Source organism: Echiichthys vipera, assembly GCF_963691815.1.
Source record: "Echiichthys vipera genome assembly, chromosome: 11".
Lineage (NCBI taxonomy): Eukaryota > Metazoa > Chordata > Actinopteri > Perciformes > Trachinidae > Echiichthys > Echiichthys vipera.
The window spans coordinates 15,761,618-15,785,989 of record NC_139836.1 but is presented as its reverse complement, the minus strand read 5'-3'; the positions used below and the strand labels follow the sequence as shown (position 1 = coordinate 15,785,989).

The 24,372-nt window shown below is 39.5% G+C and overlaps 2 protein-coding genes across 4 annotated transcripts; both read right to left on the bottom strand.

Annotated features, from left to right (window-relative positions):
* Positions 1-485: 485 nt before the first annotated feature.
* On the bottom strand, positions 486-8,685 carry rab23 (RAB23, member RAS oncogene family). Its single transcript, XM_083922776.1, has 7 exons — positions 8,416-8,685; positions 4,756-4,983; positions 4,579-4,664; positions 4,141-4,297; positions 3,971-4,053; positions 3,786-3,878; positions 486-3,669 (listed from the first exon to the last, which is right to left on the bottom strand). The coding sequence occupies exons 2-7, from the start codon at positions 4,908-4,910 to the stop codon at positions 3,536-3,538; spliced, it is 708 nt and encodes a 235-aa protein (XP_083778902.1). The 5' UTR covers positions 4,911-4,983; positions 8,416-8,685; the 3' UTR covers positions 486-3,535.
* Positions 8,686-10,810: 2,125 nt separating this feature from the next.
* LOC310953641 (FERM domain-containing protein 6) lies at positions 10,811-22,630 on the bottom strand. 3 transcript variants are annotated; one of them, XM_083922732.1, is made up of 14 exons: positions 22,497-22,630; positions 19,514-19,695; positions 19,246-19,336; positions 17,903-17,982; positions 17,626-17,702; positions 17,311-17,506; positions 16,300-16,455; positions 15,128-15,193; positions 14,576-14,644; positions 14,301-14,475; positions 13,114-13,377; positions 12,398-12,529; positions 11,905-11,975; positions 10,811-11,819 (listed from the first exon to the last, which is right to left on the bottom strand). In XM_083922732.1, the coding sequence occupies exons 2-14, from the start codon at positions 19,589-19,591 to the stop codon at positions 11,529-11,531; spliced, it is 1,746 nt and encodes a 581-aa protein (XP_083778858.1). In that variant the 5' UTR covers positions 19,592-19,695; positions 22,497-22,630; the 3' UTR covers positions 10,811-11,528. The 3 variants fall into 3 exon arrangements, with proteins under 3 accessions (XP_083778858.1, XP_083778859.1, XP_083778860.1); XM_083922733.1 differs by lacking the exon at positions 22,497-22,630 and adding an exon at positions 21,646-21,861; XM_083922734.1 differs by lacking the exon at positions 11,905-11,975 and having other exon boundaries at positions 11,679-11,819.
* Between the last annotated feature and the right edge of the window lie 1,742 nt (positions 22,631-24,372).

Genomic DNA, 24,372 nt, shown 5'->3' with positions numbered 1-24,372 from the left:
CACAGCAGTTTTTATGTTAGATTATGTGTCAAAACATAAATAAAAACACATTGTCTTATAAGTGCTAAGGAGTCAAGTCTTTTGTCAAGGGTGGCCTATTGTTTCAAGATTAGGGAAACACCGTACAGTAGATGAAGCAGCTATCGTTATTGTTTTAGGTTAGTAGACCGAATCCTGCTGGCTTCAGATATTTTTAAATGGAAACCTAGACATAATCCTTTACTGTATGAAATTAGACAAAAGGAAAACGTAAAGGCAATAGTAACATAGTGCAAGTCCTAACTCAGGTTTTACAGGAGCTTTCAACAACATCCATTGGCTTTTGACCTTTTTCACTCTGACTATATACTGCAAAGCAAAATGGTTTTGATGTAAAGATTTGGTTTGAAGATTGTTTTGGTTCATCATCATTTGAAATTACACACTGGATGCTCAAAAAAAAAGGTGAAATTTTATTAATGTCAGATTACAATCAGCCACCCCCCCAAACATAACATCCGATGCCCATTTGTGTGGCACACTTAAAAGTTATAATACATTTTTTACTGTTGAAAAACAAATAATCCAACAAAGAGTGTTGTTTTTGTCAGTCTGAAAGCATACGTCTGTTGGTTTGTCTATCTAAATGTGTTGAAACGGATTTATGAAGTCGTGTAAAAAGGTAGATTAACAGTTAAGACACAAATATTATTACAACACCTGAGTGACAGCACATAAGTATGGTTAGTTTTAACTCATGGTTCTTTAAGATTATATGCCATCTTAATGATAAAGTGCGCTAAATCCATTCAGCCAAAAAAAGCAAAAAAGGCAAAGTAAACAATGTTACCAGTTTGTATTAAGAGAAAGCTTGGGAAATAATTATTTACAGATTACTGTGCAGGCCATTTTAAACAGCAAGAGTAGAGATTAAAATGCTTACTGGAGGTCTGTGGGGGTAGAATGTAAACAAGGACAAGGCATTGTATGGTCGAACATTCACTGATGTGAAAAAAAAGGCTTGCATGCATTACAGTTACCCACTTTTTTTCTTGCAAAACAGCACTGTTTACAGACAACCAAATAAGCTAGAAATGTGACTCACACAATGTCAGTACCAACGGTATAACTGGAACATATTTTCAGCACCTATTTTCACAACAGTCCCATCTGAACATTTTGACAAAGTCTATTTGAATATGGAAAAAAAGCTTCCAACACAGATCTGAGGTCAGTTACAAAATAAACAAAGATTGCATGCACATGTATTCCCACTTTCCCAGATGCCCTGTGTATTCTAATTGCATGTAAAATAGTTAAACATGAAACAACGGTTATTAAGGAAATGTTAATAATTTCAGACATATTCCTTTGTGCTTAGTAAACCTGGTGTCTCTCAGATAACGAGTTTTGGAAAAACAAATGTAAGAAAGCGCGATGCAGACAAGGCAGTAACATACAGTTCACAGCTGCTGTATTAAGGACTGAGCATTAGTTTGGGGGATCTTTTTAGATCGTGGAGTGAGAAGAAAGAAATGGATTAGATACTACACGAGCCAAACCAAGAGATACAAGCCAAAATCTTTTCCCATGTTCAGTGTTTGAAATGCTAGAAATAAGGTGAAATCTGAATACACAGGTACTGAAACCTATTTACTCTGAGGCTTATCAATGAGTTACTCAAAACCGAATCAACACTAAAGAAAAGCACAGTTAAACGTAAAATTTAAACTGCAATCAAAAACATAGTGCTGCAACTGGTTGTGGCTTCAACTCATGTTTTACATCACAAAGTCCTAAACATTGTCTTAGAATTTTAAATCAAGACATTTGTAAATAACTGGAGTGTAAGAGAACATTTTAGTTTCAATAGCTATTGATATTTGGTTATACATAAAAGCACATTCTATTAATTTCATGGTGCATCCATATCACTACAGTGTTAATATTTAACGACAGCTCAGAAAGACAAAATTTGGCACTATGTTAAGTTCAACACTTAACTGAAAATATCACTCAACACTGTTGTGATTCGTACAAAAATACTTCTGCACATAGATTTCCCTCTGGATTCAATAGTGCTTTCCCGCAATCAACAGTATAGTTTGAACCATATTCTGACAGAAAAATATGGTACAAAATGATCTGTGTATCTTCTATACATGCAAACATATATTGCACAGTTTAAATGTGAATGAAACAGGAATGGGTGACTAAAAATCCTACAGGGGTTTTCACAGAGCAAGAGTGCAACCTTTGCTGTAACATATTTTGACGAGAGGATTATATGTCAAGTCATATCTAAACAAAATGCATTTACTGTAGCTGCAGCTGTTGCTGTTACTTAAGGCAACCACAAGGACAGGTTTTGTGCGAAGATTCCAACGCTGAATCAAGGGAAATTTAACCATCAATGTTGGGAAACAACTTAAGGAGATTAAACATCAGGTTATTACAAGGACTGTAAATAAAGATGGACGACATGACAGCTCCCCAAAAGTGAAGCCAAAAACTACAATTGCCCCTTTGGTGGCTGTTCCCTCCATGTTAGTGGACAGGATATGGGCCAAATTAAAAAGTCAAATTACACGTCAAATCATTTCTTCCGGAAAGAGGGTTCCTGTCATTTTAGGTAGTTTTTAAAAGACGCTGATGTGTGACAAGTGTTCATTCTGTTGACAGGCTTAGCGGAATATGTCATTTGATGCTATAAAAACAGTGTGCAGCGTCATGATTGACAGCGGTGATTGACTCGATCGAGTGTGGCGGGCATATGGGTAGGATCTCCATACCGCGGCTACGAATTTTCTTTTTTTAAAGATTATTTTTTTGGCAGTTTCAAGCCTTTTTATTATATAGGACAGACAGCGGCAGCTGCCTCGAGGACTTTCAGCCTCCTTACATGGGGCGACTGCTAACCACTGTGCCACCTTCCGCCCCGCGACTCAGATTTAGCCCACAGTCTATGCTAGCCTCCTGTGACAGCACCCACCTGCCACTCAAAGCGTCCACATTCTGAATTATGCATATCTACAGTAAGTTTTAAGATAATTTAAATGGTTATGTTTCATAAAGATGCAATCTGTGTACAGTTGTCATGAACAGGGAATTAGCAATAGAAACCAAAACAGATATTTATACCAGGTTGTAAAAAATGTTATGCCGATTGACTGGCTTTTGGAACCAGCTTCAAGTGCCCATTAGAGGAACTGCAGTCTTTGGCACTTCCATGTTTGCTAAATTTTTCACCCCCCGGGAGATTGCCGCATGCTTTAAACCCTGAAAACTATTGCGCAGACTCTAGCTCCAAATGACATCACCAGTGCAAAATGGAAGCAGCTGTATCTGGGATATTACGGCTTCATTTTTGTATAGAGGTAGGAAGTGGAGATTTGTCGACCATCTTTATACAGTCTGGGTTATTAAAGTAGTAGAGGGTAGTATTTCCCAGTGGGCTTGGGCTTTGGTCTCTAACTGTGGCTACCTCCACAAAATACAACAATGACCAATTTAGTCTTCGAAACAATAGACAGTCACTAAAACTATATGATTTCCTCTACAGTAGGCTGCAGCTTCCAAAAGGATTTTTACTTTTCTTGGTCCTTTGTTTGTTAGGTCGTAAAGTGATGACTTCTCTGCCGTTGCTGGAGCTCTGGTTGCAGACATTACTACTTGTGGTATTAAAAACACCTGTGGGAACAAAATAATAATTATGAATAATGTCATTATCACTACTTTCACTACTTGCTAAAAAATTCAAACTTTAAATGTAACATTAAAAAATCATATATAGAAAGACTCCTCACCTATTTTATTGCTTGTTGTATGGAGCACCTCTGTCTCTTCTGCCGTTTGCTGTTTGAGTCGCTGAAGATACTTGTCAGCTAAGTACTTAAAAACTAAAAAGAGAGCAGAAATGTTACCATTGCAATAACCACACTGAGACTGGTTCACTTGGATTAAACCGGTTGTTAAATTTTCAGTAACCCACCCTCGTTGACATTAAGGTCCTCTTTTACTGAAGCTCGATAAAATCGCATCTTGAGCCTTTTGGCCAGAGCCTCTGCCTCCTCGCTGCAATGCAAGAAAATAAAATTCAGTTATTACCCTTTTTCAACTGCTTTGCTGTGTGATTTTTGCATAAAAGGATCTACTATTTACTTTTTTATAACTGTCTCTTCCAGGAGATCAATTTTGTTCTGCACTAGAACAGTGGGAATATCTCCGACCTCTGCCTCCACCTTCTCCTTCCAGCTGTCAATAGCCTTAAACGACTCCCTATCTGTGGTGGAGAAGACTAGCACACATGCTTGGGCACCTGGAATGCAAGAATACAAGCTGTTAATTCTTCTAAAAACAACCTAAACATGAAACATCACTCTTCAAGGATGTAAAAACATTGGGTCGACTTCAGAACAGCCCCAATGGAGATATTCTTTTAGCTTGCAGTATGTGTGCCAGTGCATGTGCTTCGGTTAAATGCTGTGCTACCAGTAAACCATTATATCGGTGACAAATCTAGACTTAACCTCAGCGGTCAGGGAGGTCACTAACTTCAAGAAGCAGTGATATATATTTTTCACAGTGGTGGGGTCTTACCACGATAGTAGGCCTTAGTTATAGCGTCAAACTCCTCCTGCCCAGCCGTGTCCCACAGCATTAGTCGGATGTCTTCGTCATTAACACTAAAACCAGGAGCAGATAATGAGGATTTATAAAATATATGCTTTAATTTATAACAGGAATGTAAACTTCTGTGAAAAAAGTTACACTTACAGTATCTGCCTTTCCAGAAAGTCCACTCCGATGGTCTTTTTGTAGTCCTTAGTGAAGACGCCCTTGCAGTACCGCTGGATCATACTGGACTTGCCAACAGCTCCATTGCCAACTACGACCACCTTGATGGCCACTTCCATGTCCTCCTCCAACATGGTGGTGACGTCTGGCTGGTTTACTCAGTTCAACTGGGTAGCTTCAGTGATGTGACATGAACACATATACCACCTGAAAGTGTAGAATAAAAAAAACAATAATATACGACACGTTTAAACACAAACCTTTCTGGCATGCCGTACAGCACTTAGTAAAAATTTGAACATGCACAACTCGTACACTCTTCCCTCTGTCTGACATCTGACGCTCCATCCTCCCCCGATGCGTGCAATGAGAAAGTGAGCAGCGCAAATGAAATGGCTAGTTTGTTAACACAAACACCGGAGACGTTAGTGCTGATGCTAACATTAATCTTCCTTGCACAAATAACATAGTATTACAGAACTGATTGCATTTTGATGCTGCGTTATCACATGTAATGTTGCGTTCTAGGATAAGGCAAAGTAAAAGTACCTGTCCAGCAGAAACTCCATGACTATCTGATCTTTTTTTTTAGCTCTGAATGAAGCTGCATTAGCCTCCGCCATCGTTGGAAAGCAGAGCCATTGCTGACTCGCATCTTGCCTCTTGAGGCATCAGTTCTTCGCTGCTCTGTGCCATCTCTCACAGACCACACTGTCTCTGTGCAGAGAGGCGCGCGACTCGCAAGCAGTGACAGCAGTAGGAAACTGGAAGGGACGCTGCGACGGATGCCAGGCAGGAAGCTCTGCAAATCATTTGATTCGGACCGAGTCAAATGATTGGTCAGACTTTTATCAGAAATATATGATAATTGAATATTGATGAGTTTCAACACCTGGTGGATTTCTTTTACATTTTAGTGTGCCATATGCTTATTAGGAGCATTTTAAGATCACAAAAGAAAAGTGTAAAAATGCCAGAAAGGTAAGAATTTAACACATGATGTCTGATCTGGTTTACATTTGGGATAGAGAGAGGGATAGTTCTAATTTCTGTAGTGGGGTTGTATGAGGTACTTGTCCATAGTCAGAGTATTACCTACAGTAGATGCCGTTTGGCACGCTCCCAGTGTGGAGGAGCAGAATGGAGTCCTGACATGAAAGCACAGCAATGTACTGCTGTTGGCGGGGGAAGCAGCAAAATGCACTATAATCACCTAAAAAAGGCCCATCTTGAAAAATCAGTTTCAGTGCAAACTACTATATTTGGAATATTATGTTTTAATCTTGTGTTTTCAATTGATATTTTTGTATATATGTCAAACTAGATATTAGCTTGTCAAATCTGAAATGTAATTACTGTCAGCACTACAGGTTACCATGAATATTTAATTATGGAGGGAAAGCACTTTCTTAAAGGGCTTTTCATAGCCTTCATAATGATTGGAATTGTCCTTTAAACTATTATGTGTGCTCACATTGAACTAAGTGTTGTAAATTTCTAGTTTTGAGAAACTGCGCAATGTGTTTATTGTTCCATTAGAAGTGAGAGCAGCAGACTCCAGAGTCCTCATAGCAACTGGGTCCTCCACAGTTACATGAGTGTATGAGTGCTGAGTGCAAAGCTAAACAACATAATGTGGGAAAGCTGTTTCCAGTGGATACTGACAACCCACTGTGTGACTGTGGTGTCCAACAGTCTGGATTTGAGTCACACAATATGGATTACAGTAAACAATCATTATTCATCAGCTATAATTGACGTTTATGATGCAACACTTGTTATAACATGGAGGCAAAACATGGCTTAAAATAAACAGCCTACACTTTATTTGTACACTTTTTAAATATGAGTTTAGGGCTGGACGATAAGGCAAAAATCTTCTACCTAGATACAGGTAATTTCATATTTTACAGATATACACTCTCACTGTATATATACACCGTATATATATACACGATATAGCATGTTTTCTCGTAACTGAATAAATAAGTTGTCTGTATGAAATAAAACATAGTTTGTATACACCTGTGTAGATGAAATGTAGTTTTTAATTTTATTTAGAACTTTAGTGCAAAAATATAAAACTCAATATTTCACATCAGATTTTCTGGAAAATTGGAGTAAGTATGTGCTTGATTTCAATTGACGTAATTGTGTAACACGATATCTCGATAAAGGATTTCATCACGATACGATTCCACTGAAAAAATCGAAATGATCATGTTGAATCATTGCCCAGCTCTGTGTGAGTATGTATACTTGGAATTTGATTTCACTTAGGCAATCTCTTAAAACGATCCAGCACCACCTTCTTTCTTTCAAGTTTGATTCACAAGCCAAGTTACACATTTGCAGTAACGTCTCTCAGTGTACTAACATATCAAACATCTCTCAGTGTATCCATTTCTAGATGACTTGTTAAAATTAGTTTTAGGGTCACAGAAACTGAGTCAAAGTGGAAAGCTAGCTCTGTATTTTCCATAGGCTGTTGCTTGGTCTCACCACCTGTAGACTAGGGGATAAACAATCAGTATTTGGAGAAGAGTTGACCACTAGTTTTAGAAAGTCAGCTAACACAAAACTGAGAGCAATTCTCTCTTTTTCAGGAATGACCTGATCACATTCACATCTGGGAGCTGCCCAGTACAACCACAGTCTGATCTAGTGGTCACTGAGCAGCTCCACTGGAGCAGATACGGTTAAGGGCCTTGCTCAAGGGCATCTCAGCGGTAGTAATGAGGGAGGGGCAGGCACTGCCAGCTAAGTTCCCCGTCCAGATTTATCCTGCCTGTCCCGGGATTGAGCAATAGGACAATTAATTAGTAATGATCATTTATTGTCTATAACTGTAATTCTGTTTTAAATCTTGAATATTCTACATAAAGTGTGGCTCAATCTAAAAATGCAATACCTCTCCCAAAAATAATTTCTAAAATACCAGAGAGTGGCAGCTGAAAATGACAGTTCCAGTTTGACTGTCCATTACCATCAACTCTCCAGTACGATAAACACCAATAAAACATTTACACAAGTGATTGTCCATAACTGCACAGACAACTGGCCTATTTACTGTTTATTGTGGGTCTTCTGGTTGACATCATCATTTTTATTACCTACAAGGAGACCATTACCCCATACATAATTTAAAGACATGACAGAAGTCCGAAATACCTATAGTTGGCAGCAGGGTATCCTATGCATACATATAAATTACTCTGATAAGTATTTAGAAGAGAATCCACCAACCCTCATGGACACAGTGAGTCATCTTCATAGACTCACCATTACTTTACCAGGCCTCAAGGCGGGGCAATAAAACCCATATTTAAAGGCATACAGAGAGAATAGCAACATTGTAATGCTATTAGATGTTACTTATTTCTGTTGAGGGTAACTGTTGCTGTATCGTTAGCTGTTTTTTCCAAAGGCTGTGAAGGAGTATTAAGTCAACGTTTAGTTCTGCAATAGTAATCCCTGAAATAAGAATCCATAGCATTGGTTAAGGTACGACCTGTTGAATACTGTTGAACAGCTGGCAGAAGGGTCTTCGGGTACCGAGCAGCTGCTGGTACAGCCCGTTAATGCTGACTGAAGGACTGACTGTACCGGTGAGGAAGGGTGTAACGTTAAATTTCTTACCTGTAAAAGCACTCTTTAACTCATCCGGTGTCCGCTAACATTAGATGAGCTAACACACAATCACATATCGCCTCCTACTGCTCTTCTCTGTGGCAGGAGACGCTGGTGACTCCGGTGCTAACGACGCTAGCTAAGGTTAGCCACTTTTCCCAGAGAGAAGAACCCTTCTGCGCCGCCCGTTAGTGATATCTAATAGCTATGACTCTATGCTCCGCTTCAACGGCAGGTAATGTTTGGCATAATTAACGTCGACAACTGAGTAAAATATGTGACATAAACGGGATGGACATGCATCGTTGTCTATCCGCAAGCCCTCTTTCCAGCTAACTAACGTTGCGTACATAGACTGGTTGCGTATGAAAGCCAAGCAACTGGGCTGGCTAGCTAGCTCGCTAATGCTTGTTGCTAAGCAGCGGAGCGCACCGTCTTCTTCCCCTCTTCTTGATAGTCTTTCGCGGTTGACAAACAACGAAATATCGCATTACTGCCACCAGCTGGTATTGAATGCGGATATTTGTAATCAAATAAAAATAAATAATAATAATAAATAAATAAAAATACATCTAAAAATGTTGATTTCTTATAACTCTAACCATAGACATTTCTGTGACTTGAGGAATCATTTTTGTTTTTGCATTTCACCGACATTAAACGAGTTTTTTTTTAAAAAGAAAAGAAAAATACCTTTCAGGTGTTCTCTTGAGGGTTATCTGAAGGTTTCATATAAATATAAAAAACCTTAAGAGGATATAAGATTCTCCGAACTTTAGGTTATCTGTAAACTAAAAAGCATCTTAAGTCTTCCTTTGCCTTCTGAAATTTTCGTAGGTAACTGTAAAACTTCTAAAATGTAATCTACATATCATCATAGGTAATACATACATACAGCTCAGTCCTCTAATGCGGGCCAAGGCATTTAAGGGGAATGCATTAGGCCTCATTCAACCACTAGATGGAGACACAGACCGTCTTTTCGCATGGAAGGATTTTTGAAAGCCTTTCCCTGAAAGTCATCTATGATTTCCTTCAAGTGTGTTAAGCATTCAGGTAGTTGGCTCTCTTGGTTTCAAAAACACCCCTAAAAACTCATGACTGTTCCTGGCACGCTACAGTTAAACTTCTGCTAGGTTTGTGTAAAACAACTTTACACTGTTCAAGCCCACATGAAGGGCATTTTATCAAATATTCATTGGTAAAGGATGTAGATTGCTTTAAATTATGTAAAAATCCTACTAATTGTCAATTTTTCATGCTCAGTTGTCCAAGCTAAAAAAATAGGCTAAGCATAGATTCTTGATGTAAAATTGAAATTCCAATTCCAGCAGGGGTTGAATTGGGATTTGTAAAGAGGTGTGAGAGCGGTCCCAGTCCAAGATTGGATGAGGGGACTGTCATTTTGCTTTTGTCTTTAAGAAATACTGCTGTCAAGGTCAAAGAATCTTTGTTCATATTTCATCCCTTGAATCACTTTACCGTAAACGGACACTTCGCAGAGCCCGTAAGATCTTCTCTGATCCCACTCACCCTGCACACTAGGCCTTCCAGCTCCTGCCCTCTGGGAGGCGTTACATTATCATTTTAAACTCTGAACGGTGAGGAATACGAATAAGCCTTGACCTTATGCATTATGTAGTGTGTCTGTCTGTACGTACAGTATATCTACGTGATATGTTTATGGCTGTGTGCTCATTAAAATAATCAATCAATCATACTTCATATCCATATCATTAGTCCTTTACATATGCTGCTGACCCCCTATATTAACAAAGTACTAAAAAGAAGGAAATATTTAATTTTAGTGAGAAAAAAAACAAACAGATTTAGGGTGTTGATGGAGCCACTAATGTTGAGCGCAAAACCCATCTTGATAATCATGTTGGAGAGATTATCCTCTTGTAGTCTGCCCTATTTCTTGTAACAAAAAACTCTAATGGCAAATGGCAAGTTAGCAATATTTGTCCTAAGGAACGGTAAATTGATATCAAATCGAATCATTAAATCAACATTATACTGGTGTATATGCAACAGTACAAAACAGTGAAAACACAAGGTTTCCTTTAGTGGCTTAAGAATTTATTTTCACTATCATAAAAAAAAACATTACTTTGTTCAGTATTGTGAATAAACACTGACAGTTCATACATGACTGGCATTGAGAAAAAGGTATTTTCTGTGTTTAATGACTTACAATCTTTCCAAGTGAGTTCATATAAGCTAAAGACATCAGTTCTTTTGCATACCAATTATCATTAAACAGTGGAAGATGACAGAAAGGCTCTTTGTTTGGGGGTTACGTAATGCAAAAAATACTGCAGATTCATTATACACTTGTTGGTTACAGAAATAGTGCTTTACAAAGAATACTTTTCTGTTCTGTGGGGGGGGGGGGGGGGGGTATAGAATAGGGAAGCTTTGGATGAATAACCAGCTGTAAAGAGGTTCAATTTTCCACATCGGCAGCTACAGTACATTGCTGTGGCAGACTAATAGGAAAAGCATGACAGAGCACAGTGTACAAAAATAGAGTATATTATGAAATATTATTTAAAAAAAACATGATAAAAGGAATACAGGAGTACAACATTAGCACTGTGGCGTCTGGAGATTATTGTGAATAAAACAAGGACATATAAGTTTTTGCATTAGCAAGTAAGCTAATGCCAGAGGAAGTCCCATCTTATGAATGTCCAATCCAGCACATGACTGCATAGCCTTAAAATATCAAAATATCTGTTGCTGTCAAACGTTACGCACCACATATTAACCAATTCAGACATTTTAGAGAGATTTTAACAGCGCAAACTTAATAAAATAAAACGATTAGAAATACTATGTACACAATATACAACTTTAATAAATATGCTCTGTTTACTGATTGAAATGTTGCTGAATTAGATCGCACTTTTCTAATCCACGGCTTTTCTAAGAGGAATGAGTGGTCCCGTCATTTTTAACAATGTCTCTCTGCAGTTTGAAACACATCCCATGATGTCATCATCATCACATACCGTAGAAAAAAACAGACATTCACGTGTTGGCAACCTACGAGTTAGGATGTGCTGTAAATGAAGGAAGAGGACTGGCGTATCTGCGGCCTTCAGCACTTGACGTATTCAAAGTATGAATTCCAGGAACTGTTCATCACCTAACATGTCCAGGGACAGGCAGTTAGTAGACCTGCGGCCATAGAAGGAAGGTTCGGTTTGGTAGTCAAAAAGGGGGCAATAACTGTGCTCGTTGGGGGCCTTTGTGTTTGTTGAGGCAACCGGGAGGCCAAAGGTATAGCTGTGGGATGAATCAGGGGGCAGTGTCGTCCCCAGAGGTGCCGGAGGTGGAAATAGACGTACATCATCTAGACTGTGACTGTGCCGATCCACGCAAACCTGCGCCCTAGATTTCAGCATCTAGAACAGAGACAGGAGGTAAAGATTAAAACTAATACAACAGAAGAATCCAAAGGAGATTGAGGAAAGAATATAGATGACAAACCTGTTTTAACAAATCCTTGTTACTTATTTTACCGAGGTCTTCATCACACTCTTGGTGACACACTTTGTTTTCTGTAGAGACCAAAAAGACGTTGCTCAAAGAAACTCTCTGTAACATGGAGATCGAAATGTTAGCTGCGAGTCTCCATCCATATTATCTGCTGAGGAAGTTTACATGCTCCGTCTTTGCTGCCGGGACGTACAGTAGCAAGTGACGGTGCCCACTCAGTGGTTTTAGATGAGAATTCCAGCTGGGATTGATAAAGTGTCTGCCTGTCTATGTATCTACTGGTCCTTTTTTATCTAGTTAATTTATGGGAAATTAATTTATATAGTTAATCTACTACAGAAATCTAGGTCTAAACTGAGCTGTTAATTTTGCGAATCATTACGCCCCTAGAATACAAACAATTAAATATCAATTTTATGGGATGAAAATAAAATAAAATATTGTTTAAATAATATCTAGTATGTCACAATCAAATGATTCACACCTGGTGAGCAAGTCCCCGAGGTGAGTTCTGAACAATCCACTGACACTCCTTCCAGAAGATCAGCCAAATGGAACATCTCATCAGGATCATCCACAAGAACCTCCTTGGGACTTCCAATATTGGTCTTGATCTCTGGAAAAACAGTTTCAGAAATCTGATTATGAAAAAGCTGAAAATAAAACCGTCAAATATGTATTTAAGATGAAACAAAAAAGAGAATAACTTTGCATACAGCATGTACTATAGCTCAAGGACACAGGCATGTGGAAAAATAACTTAGTGTAAACTTTATTGAGCCATGTGTTTTGTAATTGCGTAGCCCGAGGAAGCATTCACCCCTTCTACACAGCCTTTTTGTTGCAGGGCTATTTATTACGCCAGGTCATCTGTGGGAAAGGTATAGGGGCAAAATTTGGGGGACAGATCTGTTGCGTCTCTGAGTTGGCAGCGGAGACACACAGTAGTGATGCCCGAGTCAACCGACAGGAGGGTTAAAAAGTGTCAAAGCACCGTTCTGAGTAGCCTGAATCATTAATAACTTACAGAAGCATTGTGTGCAGTATTCTACCATCTCTTCCCCTCTCTCAAACACACAAACAGCCTCTATCACTTTCAGCAATTTAATTCACCAAATGAAGCAACTGTTTACTCCAAAAACATGCTGAGGGGTAGATAAAATGTTCTGTACAAATGTTTCAGTATAAAAATCCTCTCACCTCCGTCTTGCCACCCTTCATCTTCTATTCGAGCCTTGCTGCCTGTGTCGAACCCAGAGGTGCAGGAGCTGGCCGCTGAGCCGAAACACTTCTCCGCTCGCCGTCGACCTCCCTCCTCCATGGAGGCCATGCTGTGTTGGCGGGCGTCAGCTTCAATTCCTGAGCTGCTGGTGGAGTGTCGGGACAGACCAGGGCTGCTCTCACTGCCCGGAGGATCCAAGTCAAGGTCATCGCTGATGTAGGACTCTCTGTAACGCTTTTTATCTAAAATGGAAGACATTTTTTTTTTTTTAATTGGAGGATAAACCATTTCGAAGTTAGCTGAGTACTGAAGATACAACATGAATACTAGTGAAGTGAACTGAATTGAACTGAAGTGAATAGGTACTAGTTCTTCAGTGAACGAGCTGCTTATCACCGACTGCTGTTGTGATTATTGTGAATGCTCTGATTAATAAATACATAAAAAAATAAATAAAATAAAAGCATTTTTATTATGTGCAAGTTTGATTCCTGTTGCAGTGAATGTGAAGGACACCAGCTGACAGGAAGTTAATAAGGACCAAGGCTGTTGACTAGCAATGGAATTCCATTAAAAAGGTCTATATTTGACAAATCAAAATACTCATATTCAATCGGAGGAGCAAGAGTTGTGTTTTTCTTATACTGTGAGATGCATTTTATCAAGTTTACCCCATAGATATCATAGGTAACAAACTGAAATCCGAACTGGAATCGGACGTCCCTGAGCTTATCAATTCCTTTTATCGATGCTGGCTTATTTTGCTGACAGTTTCAAAGTGCATACCTAATGATGTCAAACTAATGTGTCTACGCTGCCGGAAACCTGCAACAAAAAAGGAATCAATGGCGGAAAAAAGAAACAGTCTTTGAAAAACTGAAAACAGGTCATCTACACTGTGTTTGGACTCAGATGACAAAACAGTTACGTTGATGCTAAAAAACCTCTAGGCCAGCTTTTTGTCCACACAGAAAACTGATCGGGACACATTATAGAATCTGACCAACAAATCAAATCAAACACCTTTTGATTTCATTGTGTGGGAGAAAAAGTGCACATTTAACTTTCAGTGGCTACAGAAGTGTTCTGCTAGGGAAAAGTGGTGCCCAGCCAAACTGTAATTATCACTGATACTAATCTTGTCCTCATATTCTCCCTCCACTACCTTCGCTCTCCTCCAGCTGGCGTAGGTGTTTGAGGGCGGGCTGGAGGCTGAGGTACAGGCGATGGCTGCTGCTCAGGTGCAGGAGAAGGTGACGAGAGCGGAACGATGACCCAGTGTAGTAAACCAGCTTCCTCGCTGACGGCAAGCCATCTGGCTGGATCTCAAATTTCTTACCCTGAATGGGACGACATATTAGAGATAGTATACATAGCTCATTAAATAATTACGGTTTGCCTTAATCTTTACGGAGAATGTGAAATGAGCAGTGTACTTACCAGGAAGGTGAGACGTCCCACATTTGACCAGGGGAAGTCGTACAGCAGCTGTCGCGTGTTGTTTACCTCCTAAAAAATACAACACATACACACATATAATTAAGACAAATAGCTCAAATGTTTGTGAGCTTTTATGTTTGAGCAACAATGGATTTCTGTATGTGTAATCTACGAGGATATATTCTAAAATTAGTGATCAATCAATTGTCTCTTTGTTCACAGGAGCCATCTGGAGTTGGCGAAGAGGCCAAGGGCTTCTCGAGGTATCTCACGGTCTGTTAGCTCTTTAATCAGCCAGGCCTGGAGCCCTAATCCTCCCCAGATGGCCTCTGATGGACAGATCAAACAACTGACGGGCATGGCAGAAGGCTCCTATCTCTTTATGCACTGCTGTTGGTGGTGATCCCACACATTCTTCACACGTCTGGTCAGAGGTTTTATAGGGCTACAGATACAAAGACTGAATCCTTGAGCAAACGCAGATTCAGTCTTATGTACGTATGTGTTGACGCATATACTGTGCATCAATAACACACTCACGCATGCACGTACCTGATAAACCTGCATTCCTCGTAGGGTCAGGCCGAGCAACGCCGTTCCTCTCTCTGCCTTTTTGTCCTGGACAAATGAATGATGGGATGTCAGAGAGGCATGTGAGCAGTTCAGATAAGATATCTATTCCACAGTTGAGCCCCTCTCTTACTTCACCGGCTGCTGCTTACAACAAATTAAAAAAGGGATAGCGCATTATGCAATGGACGGGCCAGCCTTCAAAAAATCACTCAGTAGATGGCTGATCTTGGAATGGGGAGGACAATAAACTAGATTAGATGGAAGGTTACATAACCCCATAGTCATTTGTCCAGCACAGCTCGAATGAAGCCAAACTTAATTTATTTGTGCTGGAAAAGACAGTACTTCAGTCAGATGGAAGGGATACGTCTGTAATGGACCCACCAGTGCAATTGTGCAAAAAAACATCTCTATGTACAGTAGTGTGTGTGTGTGTGTGTGTGTGTGTGTGTGTGTGTGTGTGTGTGTGTGTGTGTGTGTGTGTGTGTGTGTGTGTGTGTGTGTGTGTGTGTGTGTGTGTGTGTGTGTGTGTGTGTGTGTGTGTGTGTGTGTGTGTGTGTGTGTTATTTATGTTATGTTTTTACTCTTTAATTATTTTTCTTCAAGTTATTCAATTGATATTAGATGCTGAACTGGAAATGTAGCTGCTACAAAAATGAAATGGCTGTTTTGGTGAGCTGGCCCAAGTCACGTCTGCACATATTGTCCTCACCATTGCAAATGTTTCCCACCAATTTTAAGAGACACTGCATTGATTTGCACCACAACTACATTTTACAAGCTTTTGTACTGAAAATGGTCATTTGTAAAAGTTACTTTTTTATCAACAATTTTCCATCATTTTTAATGGCAAAGACTGCATTTGAAATAGGATTGTTGCTCAGACTTCGTAGCCTTGGCTTTGGTATAAACGCTTTATGCTGTCCCTTGCCATTGCAGCATTCTGCACAACATTTACCCAAACTGGTGTTGGGAGTATAAAGCTTTGCCTACAACATGACAACATTTTATTACAGGGGTTTTTTGTTTTTTGTGTGTGTGTGTGTGTGTGTGTGTGTGTGTGTGTGTGTGTGTGTGTGTGTGTGTGTGTGTGTGTGTGTGTGTGTGTTACAAAGCCACTCAATCTATGATACTAAAAAACAAAAATGTACCTTTTGCAGTCTGTAAAACGTGACAGGTACATCCTCCAGTCGACAGGACTCCCTGATAAAGAGCAGCATGGCATCACGAGTAGACATGCCCCACAGCTCCTGATGCACCTTGGGCCCGTGGCAGAGGAGGTAGCTCACTCCGCGCTTAGCTACAATCTGCAGAAGGAAGAATGGACAGACACGTATTAGAGCAGAGAGCACAACATAGCCTCAAAATATAATACATTACAATCTATTAAAAAGGGATAGTTTGGATTAGTTGAAGTAGGGTTGTATGAGCTATTTATCCATAGTCAGTGATGGCAGATGGTGGTCAGACCTCAGTTTGGAGAAGCAGATCCTCCCTGAAGAGGAAACGAAGCTAAGCAATGTACTGCTGTGGAGGGGGGCAGCAGCTAAAAATATATTTTAACCACCCACTTTAGATTAAAATCAATATACGTGTAAGTGCACGGTATATTTAGAATATTTTCATAATTTTGTCTTGCAATCACGCAGCCCTGTTTAAATGTACACGGGGGAAACTGAAACCATTCTACGCTCTTGTCAAAGCCTCCAGACTCGATTGACAAAAACTGTAATTTTACCTCACAGAACATGGGAGTTGCTGGTCTACAATACAATTAAATTAACCGATCGGGCAGCGGCAGAGTAGCAACTCCCGTGTTCTGCAAGGTAAAATTACTTTTTTTGTCAATCCAGTCTGGTGGATTTGACGAGAGTCTAGAAAGGCTTCAGATCCCCTGTCTAAACCTAAACAGGGCTGTCTGATGGCAAGGTAAGGCTGTGAAAATATATCAAATATAGTGTGAACTTAAACTTTTTTTTAAGGTGGCTAAAATATGTTTAGCTGCTCCCCCCCTCCACAACATCACATTGCTTTGCTTCTGTGCCTGTCCTCCAGCCTGCTTCTCCAGTCTGGGGATGTGCAGACTGCCATCTAAGTTAGACTCAAGTTTTTTTGTTTTTTTTTTCTTTTTTTAAATGCTGCTGCCACTTGATAACACCTACCCAGGGGGGAAAGTACTGCTTGGGTTCAAAGTAAGGAGTGACCTCCATATCCTCCCTGTGGAGCGCATGGTCACCGAGGTCAGCCTGCAAGGCGTAACCTGCCAGCTGGAAGTACACCTCCTCCTGCTGACGACATTCAGAGCGAAGCACTCGCTCCCGCAAGTCAGAGTAGTATAGATGCCGTGCCTTACGTTCACTGGTACCACATACCAAAAAAAGAAAAAGAAAATGTCAGCGATAAGGAAAAATAAATGAATAAAAAGCAAGCTTATCCAGAAGTGAAGAAGATGCATATAAAACATATAGAGGACATACCAAAGGAGTCTACCGTTTTCTATGTAGTACTGCACTTTGAGGCATAACACTGGAGACATGGGTCTCCTCTGGAATCCCTGCATGCAGAAAGAGACATGTTAGAGAAGGCCTGTGTGCTTCTTTTTGTCATGCTGAATGAAAAGTTGGGGCATGTAGGCCACTGAACTGTGCCTCCCAATTAACTGACACGTACAATAGTTTGGAGAGTAGGTCACATGCAAAATGCTCCAAATTTACTCAAAATCAAATATTCTACCCTTCAAACAGGCTGCCTTACCTTTCCTGAATCTTGCTTCCATTCCTTAGAAAAGTACTTAGTCAGTTTCTCCTCCGTGTCTAAAAATATGTGCTCATTGTCTGGGATGGAGAAGGACAATCAGGAAACAAGCAGACAGTTAGCAAGCAAACAAAACATGAATGTGACCAAGCGTTAAATTTGACCAACAATGGGACTCAGTGGGGTAAAAGAAAAAAAGCGCTTTGTTCATTCTTTTGTGAATGAGGCTACTAGAAAGCAAATGACAACAATGTTAATGTTAATGTCTCTTTTTTAAACGTATTTATTGCATGGCAGCACAGACCAAACTGCTGTTAGGTACTTTGTCAGTTTAACATGCAGTAAAAATGTGTTGAGTGATGGGTGCAATAGTTGCATCCAACATAGGATAGCTTTTATCTTGATATTTTATTTTTTATCTATCATAGAATCACCCGAATATAACATTTACCTTTAATGTTGCTATTTCAATGGAGGGGCTTAAAAGCTGTTTGCAATCTGTGCGGAGAATGAAGATGTACGTAGCATCACTCTCGACCCGATCCTATGAGTCATGACATGGGCAATTTCTATTTGATCCACCTTATCTCTTTTGTTTCAACTTTGTGCAGCCAACTCATGTTCGAGCTGTTTCACAACACGCTCCTTCAACCATCCATCTCTCTTTTCAGCCTTCTCTTCTGACTCACTCCAACTCCCTCACCTCTCATCCTTCATTGAAGTAAGAGTTGAGTAAGGTGGACTGTGTCATGACGAATACGCCCCCCCGTTCCCCATCCCTCCCTCATCCTTCTTTTCCCATCATCAATCCATCCCTCCCCTCAGTGAAAAGCAGGAATGCAAGGGTGCATTCCTGGCTTAATGAAGTTAATATTGCAGGAATCCAGGCCCAAGTGATCGCTGAACCAACACCACAAAAACAAAAGGCTGCTTGTTCAAGTGGTGAGCCACACAAGATTACCAAGGCATTTCAACGCATTTCTACAAAGAAAGAGAACAGAAATGCTAGGAAACAGAAAGTTCAGAACTTTGCTCTGTGGATAAAGTGGATTACACCATTCAGTTATGCAGACTTGAAATGGGTATAAAAAAACGTTTTGGCTTTACCTAAGCCTTTTTTTGGCAGAAAACTTTTTTCCACAATAATAGATAAACAAAAATAAAGTGTCATTAAAGGCGTAACACCACAAAGCCCCGCGGTAAATCATAATCCAAACATGATGCTCTTGTTTACAATCTGACAACCGATCAACAAACAGTCTTCTGGCAATACTGCAGTGTACTCTAGTGTGAACAGTGCTTTCAGGTTCACAGGCTGAGGGGTCAATGAGGAGTGAACTTACCTCTGACCACTGTGAGGCCAAAGAAGTGCAGCTCTTTGATTCCAAGGAGTTCGGCCACTCGATTTAAAACATCCTGCCCAGTGGGCTTTGGCTGGAGCAGGTGAAAAGACAAAGACTTCGGTATTTAATATGCATTCACAAACTACATGTAGTTAACATGTAAACATGTAGACCTCAAATTCCATGTTAGAAGTTTTCACCTACTGACCACATGTGAAGACCTCTAGTGATAGTCAATAGGACAGCTAGAGACATATTTAACACCCACCCCGACAGTGATGTCCAGCTGTTCTTTGTTAGGGAGGAGAACACAAATGCTTCTCTCCTGCTTTATCGAGGTGGACATGATGTCTTGTGTAAGTCGGCGATAAGTGCTTTCTCTGTTAAACAACCTCAGTCTTCTCTTGCTTCACTTTTTATCTGTTCCAGGGCAGTTCGTCCATATTGTATCTGAAAAGATAGATGACATCAGAGTTAGATAATTGAAAAAGACGGTGCAACTATGGTTCGATGTGAACAATGAAACAGACACGAACATTTAAAACAGATCTCGGTTCTGCTGTCTGACGGCAACCTCCTGCATGCTGTCAACCATTAAAAGCAAAAACAATCCCATACTCAGACATAAGTACATGGATGTCTCCCATTATCCCATAACCAAGATTAGCTAGACATGGCGTGTCCCCACTGAGGCCAAATGTTTAACCATCACAATGATCTTCCAGAGACAGCGACCAAAAAATGAATCGAATACATGACATAAGTTGGTCGACCTTAAAAAGGATCTTGAACCAAATGATCAGCAAACACTGCAAGAGTGTATAGTTGAAAAACAGGGATATAGTTGAGCAAATTCAATGAGCTCATCATACTGTAATCCTAATAATAGTCACTGGAAACAATCGATCAGATAATCATTGTGCATACTCTTTTGTATTCCAACATGGCCATGGTGGAGGAGACAGTTACTGCAACCAGGGCTCATCTGAAGCTTGCCTCGCTATGTTGATCTGAAGCAGCTACTGGTACAAGCGGAGGCTAATCTGATTAACGTCTCAGAATCAATTAATCAGGTTAATTACTGCTGCGCGCCGACTCTGATCCCCTTAAATCCTTCTCTTGACGATAACCAGTTAAAAAAAGAAAAAGAAAAAAGTACTAGGGACAAAAAAAACAAATGTACATGTAACTGATGCAATCTTATCCAAGTAAAAAAGTATTTGAAAACACAGCATGGTAGGACAAATTACATATACTGTAAGTCCAGTTGCTTTTGACTGAAATTGCTTTGGACAAATAAGAACATTCACAGGCCCACAGCATGGTAAGAGACTTCTGTTCAAACAAAACTGGCGTTTCTTTGCGTCATACTTTTTACACGTCTTCAGGAGTTTGTTTCACATAAGGGGAAACAGATGTTTACTTATGTTTAAAAGCACCTCAGTGTTGAGAGAAATCATAAGAAAGTGTAAAAAATTAGTTGTGGGTACTACAGAAATATATGTTCTTGGCTCAGAAAGCAAAACATTTGTGATTCAGAATATGATTTATGGACATGTTCAAACACAGCCCCACTTACATCTGTGCGTCAGAGCAAACAGACATTGAAAAACCTGATATTCCAGTAGCTTGAACATTTGAGTTGTTTATGAGTCAAACTATATTGTACATTTACAATGACACTGTAGAAAATGGTACAAAAACTCAACAACAAACCCAACTATTATTTCCACAGTGACAATGTATAAATAATTCTTACGTTACTCGTTTTAATCATAATCTACGTTTTCATTCTTGGAGTGCTTCTTCAGTATAATTTATAATTGAGTGTTGTCCCACCCTACTGCTACAAATATTACAGTACTGTTGCATTTAGTCTTCAATGACACATGTATTTTTATTGAATAATCATAATATTATACACTGAGGCAATATAACCAGATTGTGATGATAACCAAATGATAATAATACAATTTGATTTGTTGATTACTTATATATTGGAAGAGGAGGTAGTTGCAGACATTTGAGGAATTTATAAGCAAATTGTGTGTGAAGCAATGAGACTAAACTATAGAGACAGATTTCAAACAAGAAATTTGGATTGGCTTGTGAGTGTTTTTTGCATCTGTCCTGACTTTGCTGAAAACTGTTTGGCACTGTACATTTCAATAGCTAAAACATTTTTGTTTAAGAAATAAGTATGGGCCTCCTTAGACAGCTCAACTACACTTGCAATGTAATGTTTGGCCAATAAGCAATTGATTTTTTATGTATATAGACTTTTTCCACACTTGCCTTAAATGCAATACAAATTTACTTAAGAGCATAGTTGAAAAAAGATACAATAGACCTTAATCAGCCTTACACCCAGAGGACAAATCAGGTATAAGCCCCACTCACCGCATCACACCTCCAAAACAAGTTTACTATCAGCCCAGTGTTGGCTGACGTCTTCAGACGTCCCCCTTGTTGCTGACCAGGGTGAAACCTGGCATCACATGAGAGCAGCCATCTGTACGCCCATGCCTTAATTCCCCTCCAAGACTGTCATAATCCCTGCTTCTGAGCACACTGCTGGCTGCTGGAAAAAACATCCCCTCTGCACTGTGCATGCTCTGTGAAGTTCCCGGAATCCCCACAGCCCGCTAAAACCATAAAGGAATACGATAAGAAGGGGGTATCTGAATAAACAGGGGGCGGGACCCCGCTCATCACTTGAAAACAATAGGGTGAGCCATCTTTTCAGTTTTGGGGGGAGCAGTGCATTTGTTATGTGTGACTCAGAGCCCTGTCAGGCACATTCAGGGTTCAATGATTCATTTCAGCGAACAAAAACTTCGCCCCACGAACTTGGCCCTGGAGTACAGCCTTGCATTTAAGGTGCATTTGATTATTCGCCATATTATCAAACTCTGGTATTTACATATCGGGCGATAACGTCAATGAACGCAACATAACGTCCTAACTTAACTGTTAGTAGCCGCTTGTTCTGTCAAAGTTTCGGTGTAGCCTAGCTGACGTTAGTTAATTAACTTACACATATTTACTTTTTGAGTGAGCTGCATCAAATCAGAAAACAAGAGCTTTGATGGAGTGTTTTTACACCTAACCGTGGTGACATTTTCCTACGGGAAAAGTGTGTGTGTGTGTTTGGTTGGATGGGATGGTAAGTGAACGTTACAACCTAACGCAACAAGTGCATCCCTGTTACCTTTCAATTAGCTGGCTATATGAAGCAGTAAGTTACTTACCATCACATTATACGAGGGCGAAGAGTTTCAAAATTCAGACGCAGGCCTTCTCAATGCTTGTTCGGACACACAATCTTCTGTTTTTTATCCGAATAAAGACATGACAGAATTAAGGAGCACACCCGTTTTGCCTGTTGCAACTCCTTTCAACCACCGTGAAGCAAAGCCCTCAACGATTGGACCATACCATTTTGGATAGTTGGGAGGGGTACTCTGTCTGATTGACTCCTTGTTGGATATGTTCGTACCATTTTCGAGATCTATTAATTAATCATTTTAGTTTTAATCGTGTGTATGTTACCTAAAATGAGGACCCTTATTTATTCATATAGGGAATATAAATATATATTTAAAACAGTACAGACCAGACATGCCTCCACCCCCATGTTTTGCGTTCGTAAAACACGGGGTGCCAAGCAAAGTGTTGATCGGTTGAGACCTATGGGTGAGACCCTAGGACTCATGTTAGCGATGAATACTGTCAGATCTGGAAATGAAGTAGTCTTTACTGTATTTATGTAGGTTTAATATTTCAATAAATACTATAAAATATAAAGTACCTCAGGGGGAATTACAATGCAACATTCCGCAGATCACACATGCATAATACATGCATACACTTTAGGTATTGGATCATTGATAATCATGGTACCTCAAGTTAAAATAGTATGACCTCTTTATAATCACTTAACCAGGTTCTAAGAAACTACACACAAATTTCTAAATGTATCGTAGGACTTTAACACATTACTGTGACGACACTGCCATCTGCAGGGCCATTTGGTCAATTGAAATAAAGACATCTAAAATAATAAAGGGAGTGTTCTATTTAAAGACATGGCACCACCATAACAATACAAACTTTGAAAGAACTTTAGAAACTAGAGTATTACCATTACTGCTACATTTGTTCAATATTAATGAACCAAGCCCAAGGGCTGTAAATCAAAACTAGACTTAATAGACCTTGAAATGCATTCCAACAACAGAGGCTAACATTAGTAAGCTCATTTAAATATTATTTTTCCTCTATATAAACTGCAGGAACACTTTTAAATCATGTTGGCTAAGACTGCATTACAAGATGATATGAAACCATTTCACAACTATTTCCTAGAACCAAGCCCTCTGAGATCAGGAGTGACACATAAGAAAGAAAGAAGTCATAACCAACTTTATAGTACGCATATTTAATGGTAGATTATGATGATATATAAACATTTTTTTTATTTCCAAGCAACACTTTCCAGTTTAAACACATAATCATCAAATTATACCAACTGAATACTTTCAATAAGACAAGTTCATAATACCAACATGTGCTTTTGATGAATCATGATCATTTCTTAAAACCCCTGTAATAAAATGTTGTCATGTTGTAGGCAAAGCTTTATACTCCCAACACCAGTTTGGGTAAATGTTGTGCAGAATGCTGCAATGGCAAGGGACAGCATAAAGCGTTTATACCAAAGCCAAGGCTACGAAGTCTGAGCAACAATCCTATTTCAAATGCAGTCTTTGCCATTAAAAATGATGGAAAATTGTTGATAAAAAAGTAACTTTTACAAATGACCATTTTCAGTACAAAAGCTTGTAAAATGTAGTTGTGGTGCAAATCAATGCAGTGTCTCTTAAAATTGGTGGGAAACATTTGCAATGGTGAGGACAATATGTGCAGACGTGACTTGGGCCAGCTCACCAAAACAGCCATTTCATTTTTGTAGCAGCTACATTTCCAGTTCAGCATCTAATATCAATTGAATAACTTGAAGAAAAATAATTAAAGAGTAAAAACATAACATAAATAACACACACACACACACACACACACACACACACACACACACACACACACACACACACACACACACACACA